This window comes from Thamnophis sirtalis, unplaced genomic scaffold, assembly GCF_051295495.1.
Source record: "Thamnophis sirtalis isolate CommonGarterSnake01/CBP01778 unplaced genomic scaffold, rThaSir2_p1.2 scaffold_8, whole genome shotgun sequence".
NCBI lineage: Eukaryota > Metazoa > Chordata > Lepidosauria > Squamata > Natricidae > Thamnophis > Thamnophis sirtalis.
The window spans coordinates 62,308,876-62,324,767 of NW_028261388.1; the positions used below are offsets into that span (position 1 = coordinate 62,308,876).

General features: G+C 33.8%; 1 protein-coding gene across 5 annotated transcripts in view; it reads left to right on the top strand.

Moving 5' to 3' along the window:
- The window catches only part of RPGR (retinitis pigmentosa GTPase regulator), a 114,188-nt gene that overhangs the window by 56,776 nt on the left and 41,520 nt on the right, over positions 1–15,892 (top strand). For 4 of the 5 annotated variants that reach the window (XM_087721783.1, XM_087721785.1, XM_087721788.1 and 1 more), the window contains 3 exons: positions 933–1,057; positions 7,278–7,454; positions 8,109–8,268. In XM_087721783.1, coding sequence (XP_087577909.1) covers positions 933–1,057; positions 7,278–7,454; positions 8,109–8,268 — 462 coding nt within the window. The remainder of the gene's footprint in view (positions 1–932; positions 1,058–7,277; positions 7,455–8,108; positions 8,269–15,892) is intronic. The other variant, XM_087721787.1, reaches the window with a different exon arrangement.

The window sequence follows — 15,892 nt, forward strand, 5'->3', positions numbered from 1 at the left end:
GGATCCAAGGATGGCTTTTTTAGGAGGGGTCTCACCACCGCCGCTTTCAGTGCGGCGGGGAAGTTCCCCTCCCGAAGAGAGGCGGTCACAACCGCCTGGATCCAGCCTCGTGTCACCTCACTGCTGTTAGTAACCAGCCATGAGGGACACGGGTCCAGTACGCAGGTGGAGGCACTTACAGCCCTCATGGCCTTGTCCACATCCCCGGGGGTAACATCCTGAAACTCAACCCAGAGATGTTCTACCTGATCCTCTTGTGCCTCGGCTGGAACTGCGGGGATGGAGTCCAAGTCCGACCGAAACCGAGCAATTTTGTCCGCTAAGAATTGGGCATAATCCTCAGCTCTGCCCTGCAAGGGTTCCCCCGCTTCCCTTTTATTTAATAGGGAGCGGGTTATCTTAAACAGGGCGGCTGGGCGGGACTCAGCGGACGCAACCAAGGTGGCTATGTGAGATCTTTTCGCTGCCCTAAGTGCCCTGGTGTATTCCTTGGTGCAGGTGGTTACCATTGCTCGGTTCGATTCGGACTTAACGGACCTCCATCGGTGCTCTAGGCATCTCCTCCGGCGCTTCATCTCCCGGAGTTCCTCGGTGAACCAAGGGGGTCTCCGGGATCCGCCGCCTCGGAGGGGCCGTAGTGGCGCAATCCGGTCGAGGGCCTCCGATGCTGCCGAGTGCCAAGCAGCAACCAGAGTCTCTACCGGACTGTGGGCGATATATATATATATATATAATGGAAGCAACAATTTATAACAGACTTACTTGTGCATATGTTCAGCCTTGTTATTGAGTCTTTAAAATTTCAGTGGCCCTGGTTCTATACTCCTAATGAAAAGCCTATTTTATATGTTGAAATTCTAAAGTATGAAATTGCTCCTAGAATAACAGTTTTGTCTGCAGGCTGAGATATTAACATATTTCTTTGTACTTAGAGAATGGTCATATGTATACTTTTGGCGATGGACGGCATGGCAAATTAGGACTTGAGAAAGAAAATTACACTAATCAGTTTGTACCTACATTATGTTCCAATTTTTTGAGGTTTACTGTCCATTTGGTAAGTCTTCAGTTTCCTATTTATTCTTTGAAATAAGTATCATCTGGCATTTAAAACATCTGATTATTTAAAACTAGCATTACATTTCATTTATTTTTTAATTATAGATGAGTTCTGAAGTCATTAAATATAGTTTTATTAATCATTCCACTGTTTACATTTTAGTGTACGTTTTATTTACATTAGCCAAAAATTGTTTTAATGTTATCCAAATAAAAACACATTACAGTGTGCAATGATAAGAAAAAGAGGAAACAAAATGGCACAAGAAAAGTTTCATTTCCATACAAACATTTCATTCAGTTACATTATTTGAACTATATTTTCAAAGTATTATGGAAGAATGAGACATTTACCAATATTTTCTTATACCTTTAGATGTTGATTGGTACTTCTTTTGTTAATTACTTCAGTCAACATGACTAGTTTATAATAAAAATTTTCATTTCAGCTTATTTTTAACTCACTATAATTGTCTAAAAAAATCCTGTAACAAAATATCCCATATGAGTTTTAATTATGTGTATCAGCTCTGATCAGATGTTTCAAAAATCTAGCCACCCAATTATTTGAACTGCATCCATTAAATATTCCACTAAGGATGTATGTTACAGTTTTATTTAATGATTAGTACAAATTAAATAATGCCAGCTAAGGAGTACTATTTATTTGTTGTGCAATTTGTTCTATTTTCTTAAAACCTGTTCCCAAAGTAATTTAAATCTGTCACAGAGTTATTATATATGGTAAGATGTTCCCCTAATTCTGCATTCTATCCAACACAATTGGGAGGTGGTTTTTTTAATGTATGAAACCTATACTAGGAACTTTATGTTCTATGAATCATCTTTAAGGAAAACTCTTACATTAAAGAGATGTATATGTTGATACAGTTTCCTAAGATAATATGATATATTTTATTCCAATTATCTATATTTCTTTCTCCCCCCCCCACACCCAGTCACATTTATATGTTAAACTTTTCAGTTGAAATATAAATTTGGAAGTCATGTTAACCATTTGAATGAGGTATACTTTTATTGTGAACAAAGACAGTATGAAGTGAAAACAGTTCAAAGGAATGTGCATCTTGAAGGAAGCTTCTAAGAAACGGTCTTCTACTGCATACATAAAAATGTCTTTTTGTCTTCTGGGATTTATATGCTGTGATTATATTTAAAATCAAAATTGAAATCTGGGGTGGCGGAGCTAGTCGGAATGGATGACGGACGCTGAATTTCTGCCTCCTCTCATTCGCAGAGAATGGATTTAAAAAATATAACACCCATCTAAAGATTATGAAATTTAGGAGATTATGAAATGTGAGTTTTTTCCCTTTTCACCTGAAGATTGCAGCAAAATGCAGCAAAACTGTAAAAAATACTTGGCAAAGACCCAAAGTAGGCCTTAGACCTTCAGAGTTACACCTGATTCGAGTGGAAAAAGCGTTAGAAATGGAAGCGAGGAAAAAATCGCCTGGGAAATCACTGACTCAATCAGATATATTTGATGTTCTCATACAAGAGTTAAGAGAAATGAAGATAAATATAAATGAGGATCTGAAGCAAAAAAATTATAAAATGGGAAGTATGGATGTAAGAATAACATTTGGTGAAACAAAGTCAGGATATGACATGAAATATTACAGCAGAGAGGACACAGATGGGAGAATATGAAAGAGTGTTAAAAAGCCAGATGATGCATCAGGTGAAAAAGGATTTGATCGAGATACGGGACCGTCAGTGCTGCTCAAATTTACAGATACGTGGATATCCAGAGAAAAGTGAAGAAAATGAAGCAAAGTTGATCCAAGAAGTATTGAACTGGGCTACCTTGATCCTACCAGATGTCCCCTTTACAAAGATGATATTGATGTAATACATAGTGTCACCCAAAAAGGTTGGGGAAAAAATTGCTGAGAGACATTGTGATACAACTTTTGTCTTATGCAAAAAAAGAACAGTTGATGCATAAATTGTGAAATATGGCATTGACAGTGTTTGGGGGTCATCAAATACAAGTTTTTCCAGATTTAAATAGTGAGACATTACAATGGAGGAAAGAGATGCATCAAGTTTGTCAATTATTGAAGAAAAATAATATTAATTGTAGCTGGGGTTATCCAGTTTTTTTGAGATTTCCATATGGTGGACGACCTTATAGGGTTGGAACAAAGGAGGAGGTGATGGAGAAATTAAAGGAGCTTTGAATCATCAATGAAGAAGAGTTCATGGAGCAGAAAGTGAATGAGATGTCGACATTTTCAAGAAGGGAGATGGAGAAGAATAAAGATGATCTACAGGAGAAAAGGAGACTGGATGAAGCAACAGAAGTTACACGTTCGCTATAGAGACAGTATATAAATATTTGTAATAGTTATTTTAAGGGATATGTGTTATAACATATGTTTGGGTGTAGAAATAGGGTAAAGATTGTTAAGGGAGTGGAATGGACGACTGGTCTGTGTATGGGTGGCTCCTCTTCTCTCCCCCAGAAGCCTTATGCAGTGGAGAGATCTTCTGAAGAAGGGAATGGGGACATTATATATGTTTATGGGTAGGTAAGAGGTCATTTATGTTTTGGGGTAATATGTATATTGTGTAGTTTTATTTTTGTAAGATTTATGATAGAGCGCGGAGACCAAAGGGAATATGTAATATGAGGAATAGATGGGGAAATTAGCTAAATGGTAGCTACATGGAATGTACATGGCTTGGGGAAAAAATACAAGCGAGCAAGAATTGAAAAATCAATTTAAAAAGAGAAAATAGATATTGTATTTTTACAGGAAACACATCAAAGAAAGAAGGGGTGAATGAACTTAAGTTATACTGGGCTGATGTATATGAAAAGGTATTTGGTACATCAAAGGCAAAAGCAGTTTATAATAAAAGCCATAAAAAGAGATGTTATGGGAAGATTTCTTATAATTCAAGGCTTGATTTATGGACAAACTTAGCAAACTTGTATGCACCTAATATAAATCAAAGAGAGTTTTATAATAGGGTAAATAAAGAAATAGAAGAAGTCAAAAAAGACAAAGATAATATTCAATAAAATAGTAATACATTGAAGATATTAATAGAGAAGTTAGGTTTTGGAATTTTTTTTTAGAAAAATAATAAATGAACTACATTCAGAGAATAAAGCGAGAATAGTTAGAAATGATGGTGTTACAGAGACAATAACCTTAAGCTGGGGGATGAGACAGGATTGCCCTTTATATCCAGTTTTATTTGCATTATTGATAGAGGTTTTGGCAAATGCAATTAGGGAAGATTCATTGATTGAAGGAATTGATGTACAGAAGAAAAATATTCAAGAGTTAAAGGAAATAAATTATCAAAAGTTAAAGAAAGATATAAAATAAAATAAATTTATTTACAGATGATATGTTAACATTTCAAAATCCCGTAGTTATTATAGAGAGGATATATTTACACGTGAATGAATTTGGAAAATATAATGGATTACAAATAAACTGGGAAAAATCAGAAATGATGTTATATAATCCCAGTAAAGAAGTGGATGTATTGAAAGGAAAATATAAATTAAAAATAGTAGATAGTATTAAATATTTAGGTATTGACATCCCAAAAAATATTCAAGAGTTAAAGGAAATAAATTATCAAAAGTTAAAGAAAGATATAAAAGATAAAATAGATAAATATGAGAAAGTAAAATTATCATGGTTTGGAAGAATTGCAATGATAAAAATGAAAGTTTTACCAAAAATTATTTTTTCGTTTTGGATGTTCTTAATTAAATTTCCGGATCAAGAATTAAAGCAAATACAGTGGTTGCTGGAGGTGTACGATAATGTAGGTAAAAGAGCAAGAATAAGTAAAGCATTATGGTATGAACCATTAAAAAGGTGTTGGCTAGGTCTTCCACATGTTAGAAATTATTGGGTAGCTAATCAATTAAAGGTGGCCCCAAATATTATAGCATTAATTAGAGATTTAATATGGAGGATATAGAATTGAAAGAATTAAGGGAAATAGGTGATCTTATAGAAACATATTGGTTGAAAAAGGATATTAAAAATGGTTAGGAGGATTCAAAATCCCTTATTAAACATTTGATAGAATTATGGAATTAATGGAGATACCGGTTAATGCCAGGGATTTCTCCTTTACACCGGTGGTGGAAATGGAGAAATTCCCTAAGATTGAATTAAAAGAATGGATTAATAAACTAAAAGAAAATCAGATATATAAATGGGAAGACCGAAAGAACAAGAAAAAGAATACAACACAACTAAAGTACGGTTTATCAGATATTAAATTAAATTGGTTGAATTTAATGCAGTTAGAGAAATGGGTAAAAGTGGAAGAAAGATTCAAGGAGAAAGATAGACAGTTAACAAAATTTGAAATGATTATGAAAGAATGTGAGGTGAATGAAGAATATATAGGGAAAGGAAGAATTGGGAAAATATATAGAATATTGACTGAATTAGAAGAGTAGGCAAAAGATTTAAAATTAATTTGGGAATCAGATTTGGGAGAAATAAATGATAATGATTGGAAAAATATTTGGAATAGAAGAGTATATAAGAATATGTCAGTTAGAGTTAAGGAAAATGGATATAAAATGATATGGAGATGGTACCTAACAACACGTAAATTAAATCAAATAGATGGTAAATATACAAATATTTGTTGGAGGTGTAAGAAAAAGGTTGGAACGTATAAACATATGTGGTGGGATTGTGATAGTGCACAAAAAATATGGGACATAGAGAAATTAGAGCACTTTTAAATGTAAATTTAGACATGTCACTGAGAATTGCTTTACTGTTGCTGGTGGAAAAACAGGATATAAATGAAACAAAAAAGGAATTGATTGTAAATTTGCTAATGGCAGCTAGATTAGTGATGGCTAAATATTGGGGACGAAATTGGAATATTCAAAGAAATGAGTGGTATAATGAAATTTGGAGTATGGCAACAAAAGATAAATTAACAACAGAAATTAAATTTTAAAAAGGGATGATTAAAGGATTATAATGAAATTTGGGGGGATTTCATAAAATAGTATTGGTGGAAGGCAAAGGGAATAAACCTACTCAAGAATATATGTTGTTTTGGAGGGGATAAGGGCACAATTGGAATATATTGTATCTTTTAGTTGTTACAGGTAGAAGAAGAAAAATAAGAAAAAAATGGTCTCAGGTGGGGGTACACTGTAATGTTTTTATTCCCTTTTCTGTATTTAGATTTATATGTATTATATTTATATTATTTGTATTTAAAATAAAATATTTTTTAAAAAATCAAAATAGAAATCTGTACTTATTTTTTTAGGATTAAATTTCATTGAATTAAGATTTATGTCTGAGTACCCATGCATACAATTACATTATATTTTAACAGATATACAGTAGAACTGACTTACAGGTGTTTAAGCAAATAGATATATATTTTTCTCCTCTGCTAAATACCACCTTTTTGTGTAGAAGTATCTATGCTTGGGAACACTTGAGTTTAGAAAGATGTCTCAAACCACCTGCCTTTTGTAACATCAAAAAGCTCATCCTCTTTTCATCTTACAATACTAAGAGGAATGAGATTCGCAGAAAATACAGAGTTTAGTTTGCATCCACCCCTGAAGTTATTTGGCAGCATGTGATCAATTATTGTATTAATACCCCTCAATGCATTATGTCAGTTCATTCCTTAACTATTAAAAAATATTTTCATTAAACATTTTCCTGTATCTAGCATTGTCAAGTATATGTAGATATAGTGACAATTATTTTAATTTTCTCTTATAGTCACTATTTCTTAAAACATTAGCAGCAGTTAGAGGGGATTCTTAGGAAGTAGGAACACATTCAGCAAAAGCAACAGTAGAGTATATTAACAAACCTTGGATTCAAAGGTTTTGGCTATATTTCTTGGTGGTTCTTCTTCAGTTAAACATAAATTAAAGATTTGTAGAAAATGATCCTGGTGAAATGAACATTAAACAAACTAATAGGGTTTTTCCAACAAAAAATCAGACTTGATTTAAAAAATCAATAAATATAACCTTGTATGATAATGTAGATTTTCCCATTTAGTTTGGCATTATGTGTTTTTGAGATATTAAAAAGTCTAAATTATTAGATTACTAATTAATAATAATCTAAACTCAGGAAAATATTTTTCTGTTCAGGGTTATGAACCAGTATGTAGCACTTCTAATAATAAAGTTTACTATGTTTATGTTATAGGCTGCTTGTGGTGGCTGTCATATGCTTATTTTTGCCACCCCAAGGCCTAAAAAAATTGATAACATTCATGACCTAGAAGAAAATGAGCCAAATTTATCTCTTAAAATCTCTGAAAAGGGAGGAGATGCAGACACATTTCAGCAAACATTTTCAGCACGTGTGCGACGGAGAGAGAAGGTATACTATTACTGTTCCAAACTGGCTGTTAAAAATTGTGTGTAAAAAAGGTTTAAAAATTTAAAAGATTTCTTTAAAAGTCTTTTAAGTTTTAGAACTTTTTTCTTGAAATGTTTTATCTTCATGATGAATTTTTTATTGTAATTTTTGGAATCAGAGGAAAGATTAGGTCTGTAATACTTTCAAGGAATGAATATAAAATATGAGACTGGAAACCCTAGTTGATATTAATGAAATGGTAGGACTTATTTGTTTATTAAATTTATATGCCACACATCTCCCTGATAAGGCAATCCTAGGCAGTATAAAAGTAAATCAATGACAGTACACAAAAAACAATACTATCTTTTTGTCTTTCTCTAAATAAATAAAAGGTTACATTATTTCTAATTTATAAATTTGAATTTTTACTCAAGCGTACTATGAAGTTAAATCTTAAAATTAAGGTTTGAATTATATTAAATGTTAAATATGTAAATTAACTCTGGCTCAGATAATTTAAAAATTTCACCAAAATTCTAAGTGAATTAGTTTTGATTCAGAGTCTATTCCAAAATCTGAAATATGGATAGTATCTTTAATTTAATATATTCTGTATATTATTCTTTAAAAATCTAATATAAATGCTGATTTGCTTTCTTCTAACTCTTTCAGAAGGAAAAATCACCAGAACAATGTAGTCGATTGGTGCGAACGCTTCCCCCATTGGGGAAAACTTCCCTAAAACTTGCAACAAATTACATCAGCAATACTCTTCCGCTTTGCAGAACTGATAGAAATAAAGAATCTGAATCCATTATGGATCATGAAACAGGTAAACTTATGTTTTGTTTACAGGTACTCCTCAATTTACAAATTTACAACTTATACGTCTTATACAGCAGAGGTGGTATTCTGCTTTAACGCACCTGTTTGGCCAAACTGACAATGGCAGTTGTCTATTGTTTCTTCCTTTCTTTTTTGCTTTCCTGCTTTTCCCCTCCTTTCCTCTAGCCAATTGTACAATAAATCCCAGATTCGTCTTTCTCTTTTAGTTCTTTCGTGAGCCTATCCATCTTTGCACATTCCAATAATTTTTTAATTACATTTTCTTCTGTTGATATATAATTATTTTTCCAGTTTTGTGCGAATATAATTCTCGCTGCCATAACGATGTGTAAAATTAAGTATCTAGTATTTTTCTCATAATTTCCTTTTATAATCAAAAACAAAAATAATTCAGGTTTTATTGCAATTTGATGTGTAGTAATCTCCTCTAGCCAATCTTTTATTTTTTTCCAATACTTTTTCGCAACTGTGCACATCCACCACATATGGTAGTATGTTCCATGTTGTCTGTTGCATTTCCAGCAGATAGGTGAACACTCCGGAAACATTTTTGCAATTCTCGCTGGTGGAGGGTACCATCTGTAGAACATCTTGTACATGTTCTCTCTATAAACCGTTGCCATCGTTAATTTATAGTTTATTTCTCAATTTTTTCCCATTCCGCCAATTCTATACTATGCCCAAAGTTTATCGCCCATGTTATCATCGTTTCTTTCACAGTTTCTTCTTCCATTTTAAATTTTAATAAGTAGTGATATATTTTTTAATCAATTTTTCTTCGGTTCCCTGTAAAATTTTATCCAGCTCTTGTGGCTCCTTATAGAATCTGTCCCTTTCCCTGTTTTTTTTTATACCTTGCCTGTATTTGTAAATAGGGCCACCAGCCAATATCTATTCCCTCGTCTTTCAGTTCTTGCCTTGGTTTTAGCCTTTCTTGGTTGTCTAATATGTCTTTATATCTTATTATCTTGTTTATGTCCAATACTTTCGGGTATATCAGAGCTTCCGTGGTGGATAGCCAGGTTGGGATTTTATTGTAATTTTTAGTTTTGATTTTTTTTAATGAAAATTTTGAAAAAAAAACTTTTACAAATATTTACTTCCCTCCCACCACCCTCACCCCCAAACCCCCCCAACCTTTCCCCCCCCCCCGACTTCCCAGAACCAATACATGGTATAAATCTTTAACAAAAACATTCTAAAATAAACTTTAAAAAAAGTTAATATCATCTTTCATTTGAGCTTTAACTCCTCCTTGCTAGGCTAGCTCTAAACAAATTATATCATTCCTTGTTTCTTTAGTCATAAGCTATCTGAAATTTCTTAGTCTTAGTAAATAAAATTTATTTATTTTGAGTATAGTCAATCCATCTTCTCCACTCCAGTTTATATCTCTCGTTTGAATGGTCCTTGAGATATGCAGATATTTTAGCCATCTCAGCTAGGTTTGTTACTTTCAATGTCCATTCTTGAATAGTAGGCAAGTCTTCCTTCTTCCAGTATTACGCCATCAACAGTCTGTCTGCGGTTATTAAATGCAAAATCATATTAATCTCTACAACTGTACAATCAGTAATTATACCTAACAAAAATAACTGAGGGGTAAACTTTATCCTTTTTTAAAGAATATTTTGCATAATCCACCATATTTTTATCCAAAATGCTTTAACCTTTTTACAAGTCCACCATATATGAAAGTAAGTAGCATCAGCACAATCACATCTCCAGCATTTAGGTTGTAAATTCAGATACATAGAGGCCAGTTTTTTAGGATCTAGATGCCATCTATAAAACATCTTATAAAAGTTTTCTCTCAAATTTTGGGCTTGTGTAAACTTTATATTTCTTACCCAGATCTTTTCCCATGTATCCAACATTATTGGTTCTTCAAAATTTTGGGCGCACTTTATCATACAGTCTTTAACTAATTCTGTTTCCGAATCCATTTCTATTAATGCATTATATAGTCTCTTTATATGCATTGAACTTTGATTTATGATATGTTTTAGTAAATTATCCTCGTCTTGCATAAAACTGATTTTTTGATCTCTTTTCCATCTGGCCTGTAACTGCCCATACTGAAACCATGTTTGAATTACCTTTTCCTCTTTTAGTACATTCAAGGGTTTTAATTGTAGTACACCTCTTTCTAAGGTAAGAAGCTGTCTGTATGTAATTACATCCTGTTTTTGTACTATATTTATGTTTTCTATTGCGTGTCTAGGAATTGCCCACATGGGTATCTTGTCATTTAATTTGTATTGATATTTTTTCCAGACCCGCAGTAGAGTATTCCTTAAAATATGACTTTTAAAGTTCTTATCTCCCTTTTTGTTATATAGCAAGTAAGCATGCCAGCCATATACCAAATCATGCCCTTCCATATTAAGTATTCTATCATCTGTTAAGTTAATCCAGTCACTAATTAGTGATAAAATTACTGCTTCATAATATAGTTTTAAATTTGGTAATTTCAAACCTCCTCTCTCACGCACATCTTGCATTATTTTTAGTTTTATTCTCGGCTTCTTCCCTGCCCCTACAAATTTATTAATGCCCTTCTGCCAACCTGGAAAATTCACATCTTTTTAAAGTATTGGTATCATTTGAAAAAGAAATAAAAATTTAGGTAGAATATTCATTTTCACTGCTGCTATTCTTCCCAGCAAAGATAATTGTAATTTCTCCTAATTTTTCATCTCTGTCTGTATGCTATGCCATAGTGGTTCAGAATTATACTTATATAGCTTCCCATTTGAGGTTGAAATATAGACTCCTAAATATTTGACCTTTATGACTGTTTCACATCCTGTCATTCCTTCTAATTCTTCCCTTTGTTTAGTGTTCATATTTGTAACTAGCATCTTTGTTTTTCCTAAATTTATTTTAAATCCGGACACTTGGCCATATTGATTAATCATATTCATTAAAACCTTACTAGATTCCTGTGGTTGGGTTAATGTTATAACCAAGTCATCCACGAAAGCACGTACTCTATATTCTTGATGCCTAATCTTGACTCGCTGTAAATCATCTGAACCCTGTATTTTGTTCAACAATAGTTCCAAAGTTATGATAAACAATAATGGGGATAAGGGACAACCCTGCCTTGTACCTTTCTCGATTTTAAATGAATCTGTTAAGCTTCCATTGACTATGATTTGAGCTGTTTGTTCCTGATATATTGCTTTAATTGATTGTAAAAATGCTCTCCTATTTGCATTTTTTGCATTATTTTCAATAAAAATTGCCAATTCACTCGATCAAAGGCTTTCTCGGCATCTAGAAATATAAGCGCAGCAGGGATTCGGTTATTCTTTCCCAAATATTCCAGTATATTAACAATTTGTCTTACATTACTTCTCATTTGTCTCCCTTGCATAAAACCTGTTTGATCATTATGAATCAATTGCTGAATAACCAACATTAACCTATTTGCTAGTATTGTAGTAAAAATTTTATAATCATTATTAAGTAATGATATAGATCTGTAATTTTTTGGTTGACTAAGATCTTGATCCTCTTTTGGTATCAGGGATATAAAGGCTGTCTTCCAAGATGGGGGTACCTTCCCTTCCATTTGGATCTTATTGAATAGTTCCTTGAGAGGTTCTACCAATTTTTGTAATAAGCTGATGTCAGGCCGTGCTTTCCCTACCTTTAGCTGTTTAATTACCTGGAGAATTTCCCCCGAAGTTATTGGTTGATTCAATCTCTCCCTCTGCTTGTCTTTAACTATAGGTATTTTTTCTTTATACAGGTATCTATCTATATTTAAACCTTGTATTTTATCATTCATGTACAATCCTGTAAAAAATTCATGAAAGATTTATTTGCATTACAAAAAGTGTTATGTTTTGCATATAGCAAGTTAGTAGCCACCTGGTCTGACATCAGCATATTAAATTGCTCTCTTAATAAAGTAATTGCTTCTTTAATCTTCTTGTCTCCTGGTTTTAGTATTAACTCCTGTTCTCTCTTCCTGATTTCTTCTTCTAGTTCAATTCTCTTTTCCCCCTGTTTACGTCTATGTAACCTATTTAAATTTATCAGAACTCCTCGCATATATGCTTTACTTGCGTCCCAAACCATTTCCATAGATGTACCCTCATTCATATTAAAAATAAAATATTCTCTTAACAATTTTTTACATTCATTAATATTTTTCTCATATCTAAATAAGTTTTTGTTCAATCTCCAAATCCTTCTTGCTTGCGTCCCAAATTCCAACTCCATCCAAACTGGATTATGATCTGATAAGGCTCTGGAACATATCTGTCTTCTTTACCCTAGAAAGCAAATCATTGGTTGTTAGTATAAAGTCAATCCTAGAAAAGGATTGGTGTCTATCAGAAAAAAATGTAAAGTCATATTCTTCTGCATTCCTTTCTCACCAGATGTCTCTCAGTTCAAAATCGTCCATCATATCGAAAAAGGACTTAGGTAATTTCGCTTGCATTTGGATATTTTGCCGGAGACCCTTCTTGTCTTTCTTGGTATCCATAACACCGTTCCAGTCGCCCAATAATATGCAAGATCTATAGTCCCAATGTACTAACTTAGTATGGAGCGTTTTATAAAATTTATCTTGTTGTTGATTGGGAGCATATATTCCCATTAAAAGTATCCTTTTCCCTTCTAATACCAGTTCTATTGCAATATATCTTCCTTGAGAATCTGCTTCAATTAATTCGGCTTTCATGTCCTTTCTTAAGTAAATAACTATACCATTTTTCTTCTCAGGAGCAGAAGCTATAAAGTGTTGTCCAAGTCTTGTATTAATCAAGTATTTCTGGTCAGTTCATCTAATATGAGTCTCTTGCAAGCAAATTATGTCATTCTTAAATTGTTTTATTGTAAAAATCTCGAGCCTTCCATACTAAGACAATATCTTTGCCCTTGGTAGGTAACTGCAAGTCCGGCTGGAGCCTCCCATCTGAACTGTAGCTGATGGTTTTTGAGCTCGTCGACTAAGAAGGCATAGTCTTTTCTTGATCTCAACATTTTAGGTGGTATTTCCTTCAAAACAGTCACCTCCTGACCCCCAATTTGAAGCTTAGTTTTGTAAGACTCTTGCAATATCAAATTCCTCATATCTCTCGTAGCAAAATATACCACAATGTCTCTTGGGAGTTGCTTTTGTCTGGCAAGCCAGGAGTTAACACAATATATCTTGTCAATTTGCCATTCAAAATTCCTTTCTGGCCTTCCCATCAATTGATCAAAGGCTTCTGAGAAGATCTACTTCAAATTTTCTTGTTTTTTCTCTTGAAGGCCTCTTATCCTTAAGGCAAATTCCATCTGTCTATACTGCAACATTATAATTTCATTTTCTGCATTGCCAACCTTTTGTTGAACCACATCCATTTTCGTTACCAGATTAATATTAGAATCACTAAGATCTTCTAATCTATCTTCAATTCCTGAGACATAACCCGATAGGCACTTAAAAACCACAAGAATATCGTCTCTAATTTGCTGGTTCCGAGTCTGAACTGAATCCGTAAGATCTTCTGACAATTCTTTATGAGCAGCAGATATCTCTTCCTTAATTTTAATTTCCATCGCAGCTGCATGATTTTTTAAAGCCTCGGCTAATTCTTTTTGCAAAATTTCTTGGGTCAAAGGCTCCCCTGCAGGAGTAGGGGGGGGTAGTGACTGTAATTTAGTTCCAGGGGCAGGCAAATTTCCAGCGGTTTTCGACGCATTGGGGGGGGGGATTTTTGCTGCTTAGAAGCCATTCCAGATTTAATCTTTTCCACCCGATTAGTAAAACTAGGCAAGCCGCTTATCCAGCAATTACTATTTAGTTTGGTAATAAATCACTTCTGTTTTAGTGATCTTTAAATGTTCTGAGCTTCGTAGAAATGTTGTCAGAGCCTGACCCCTCCTACAGAGCTGTTCGGCGCCATTTTCTGTGTATTTCTAGCAAGTAAATTGTCAGAAGGAATTCTTTAAAAAAATGGAGTTAAAGATTTATACATACAATTAGAAGTTCACCAGTATTAGTTCTGCCCGCTTTGAAATCAGTAATAAATCAGTCTTTGAGCTGAGGGTAGACGTGTACCTTCATTCTGTAAAAAAGGCAGAAGAGGTCCTTGACATGGAGAAATCACTATGTTGCTGGGCGGCTCCCACTTCCCATCCCAGATTTATGTTCTGTGGGGGTTAATTGGAGTGCTGCCCAAACATAGCTTGCTTGCCTTCTCCTTGGCCCGGAGAAGAGGTAATCAAACTGCCAAACAGTTGATGGATACTGTTTATTTTATATGTATGTATGTATGTATGTATGTATGTATGTATGTATGTATGTATGTATATGTATAAATAATATAAATATAAATATAAATATAAATATAAATATAAATATAAATATAAATATAAATATAAATATAAATATAAATATAAATATAAATATAAATATAAATATAAATATAAATATAAATATAAATATAAATATAAATAATATAAATAATATAAATATAAATATAAATATAAATATAAATAATATATATATATATATATATATATATATATATATATATATATATATATATATATATATATATATATATATATATATATATATATATAATTTTTTATTTTAAACACATAAGCACATCAACAGAAACAAACACATGACTTAAAAACAACATAGGAACAATAAGTTCCATCGTATATCATACAGCACTTCCGAATCGGTTTCTTTGCAGTTAGTGTTTTCCCTACTATACATTTCTATCTTGCGTTCATAATCTTCTTATTCGTTATCCATTTTTATGTACAATTCTTTATTTATTTATACTTAGCTACTTATGACCAAATATTATTTACCTATATTGTGCTTTATATTTTTACTGTCATTTATTCTCTTACATACAGTTATAGGTATACATTCACAAAGTTATTCTTTTTCTTTGCCATTCTTATATTATTATTATTAGAATTAGAATTAGAATTAGAATTGATTTTATTTGTAGGCCGCCCTTTTCCCTGAGGGGACTCAGGGCGGCTCACAGAAACCAGGGAGGGGGAAATACAGCACTAAGACGACAACACATAATAAAATAATAAGCAACATGCATACAACATTCGGGCGGGGTAATGGTCCTTATCCCCAGGCCTGACGGGCGAGCCAGTTCTTCAAGGCTATGCGGAAGGCCTGGACGGTGGAGAGGGTACGAATCTCTACGGGGAGCTCGTTCCAAAGGGTCGGGGCCGCTGCTGAGAAGGCCCTCCTCCTTGTAGTTGCCAGCCGACACTGGCTGGCCGATGGAGTACGGAGGAGGCCTAACCTATGAGATCTTATAGGTCGTAGGGAGGTAATTGGCAGAAGGCGGTCTCTCAAGTATCCAGATCCACTGCCATGTAGGGCTTTATGGGTGATCAGTAGCACCTTGAAGCGCATCCGGAGATCGACAGGTAGCCAGCGCAGCTCGCGGAGGATAGGTGTAATGCGGGTGAATCGGGGTGCACCCGCGATCACTCGCGCGGCTGCGTTCTGCACTAGCTGAAGTCGCCGGACGCACCTCAAGGGCAGCCCCATGTAGAGCACGTTGCAGTATTCCAGCCTAGAAATCACGAGGGCCCGAGTGACTGTTGTGAGGGCC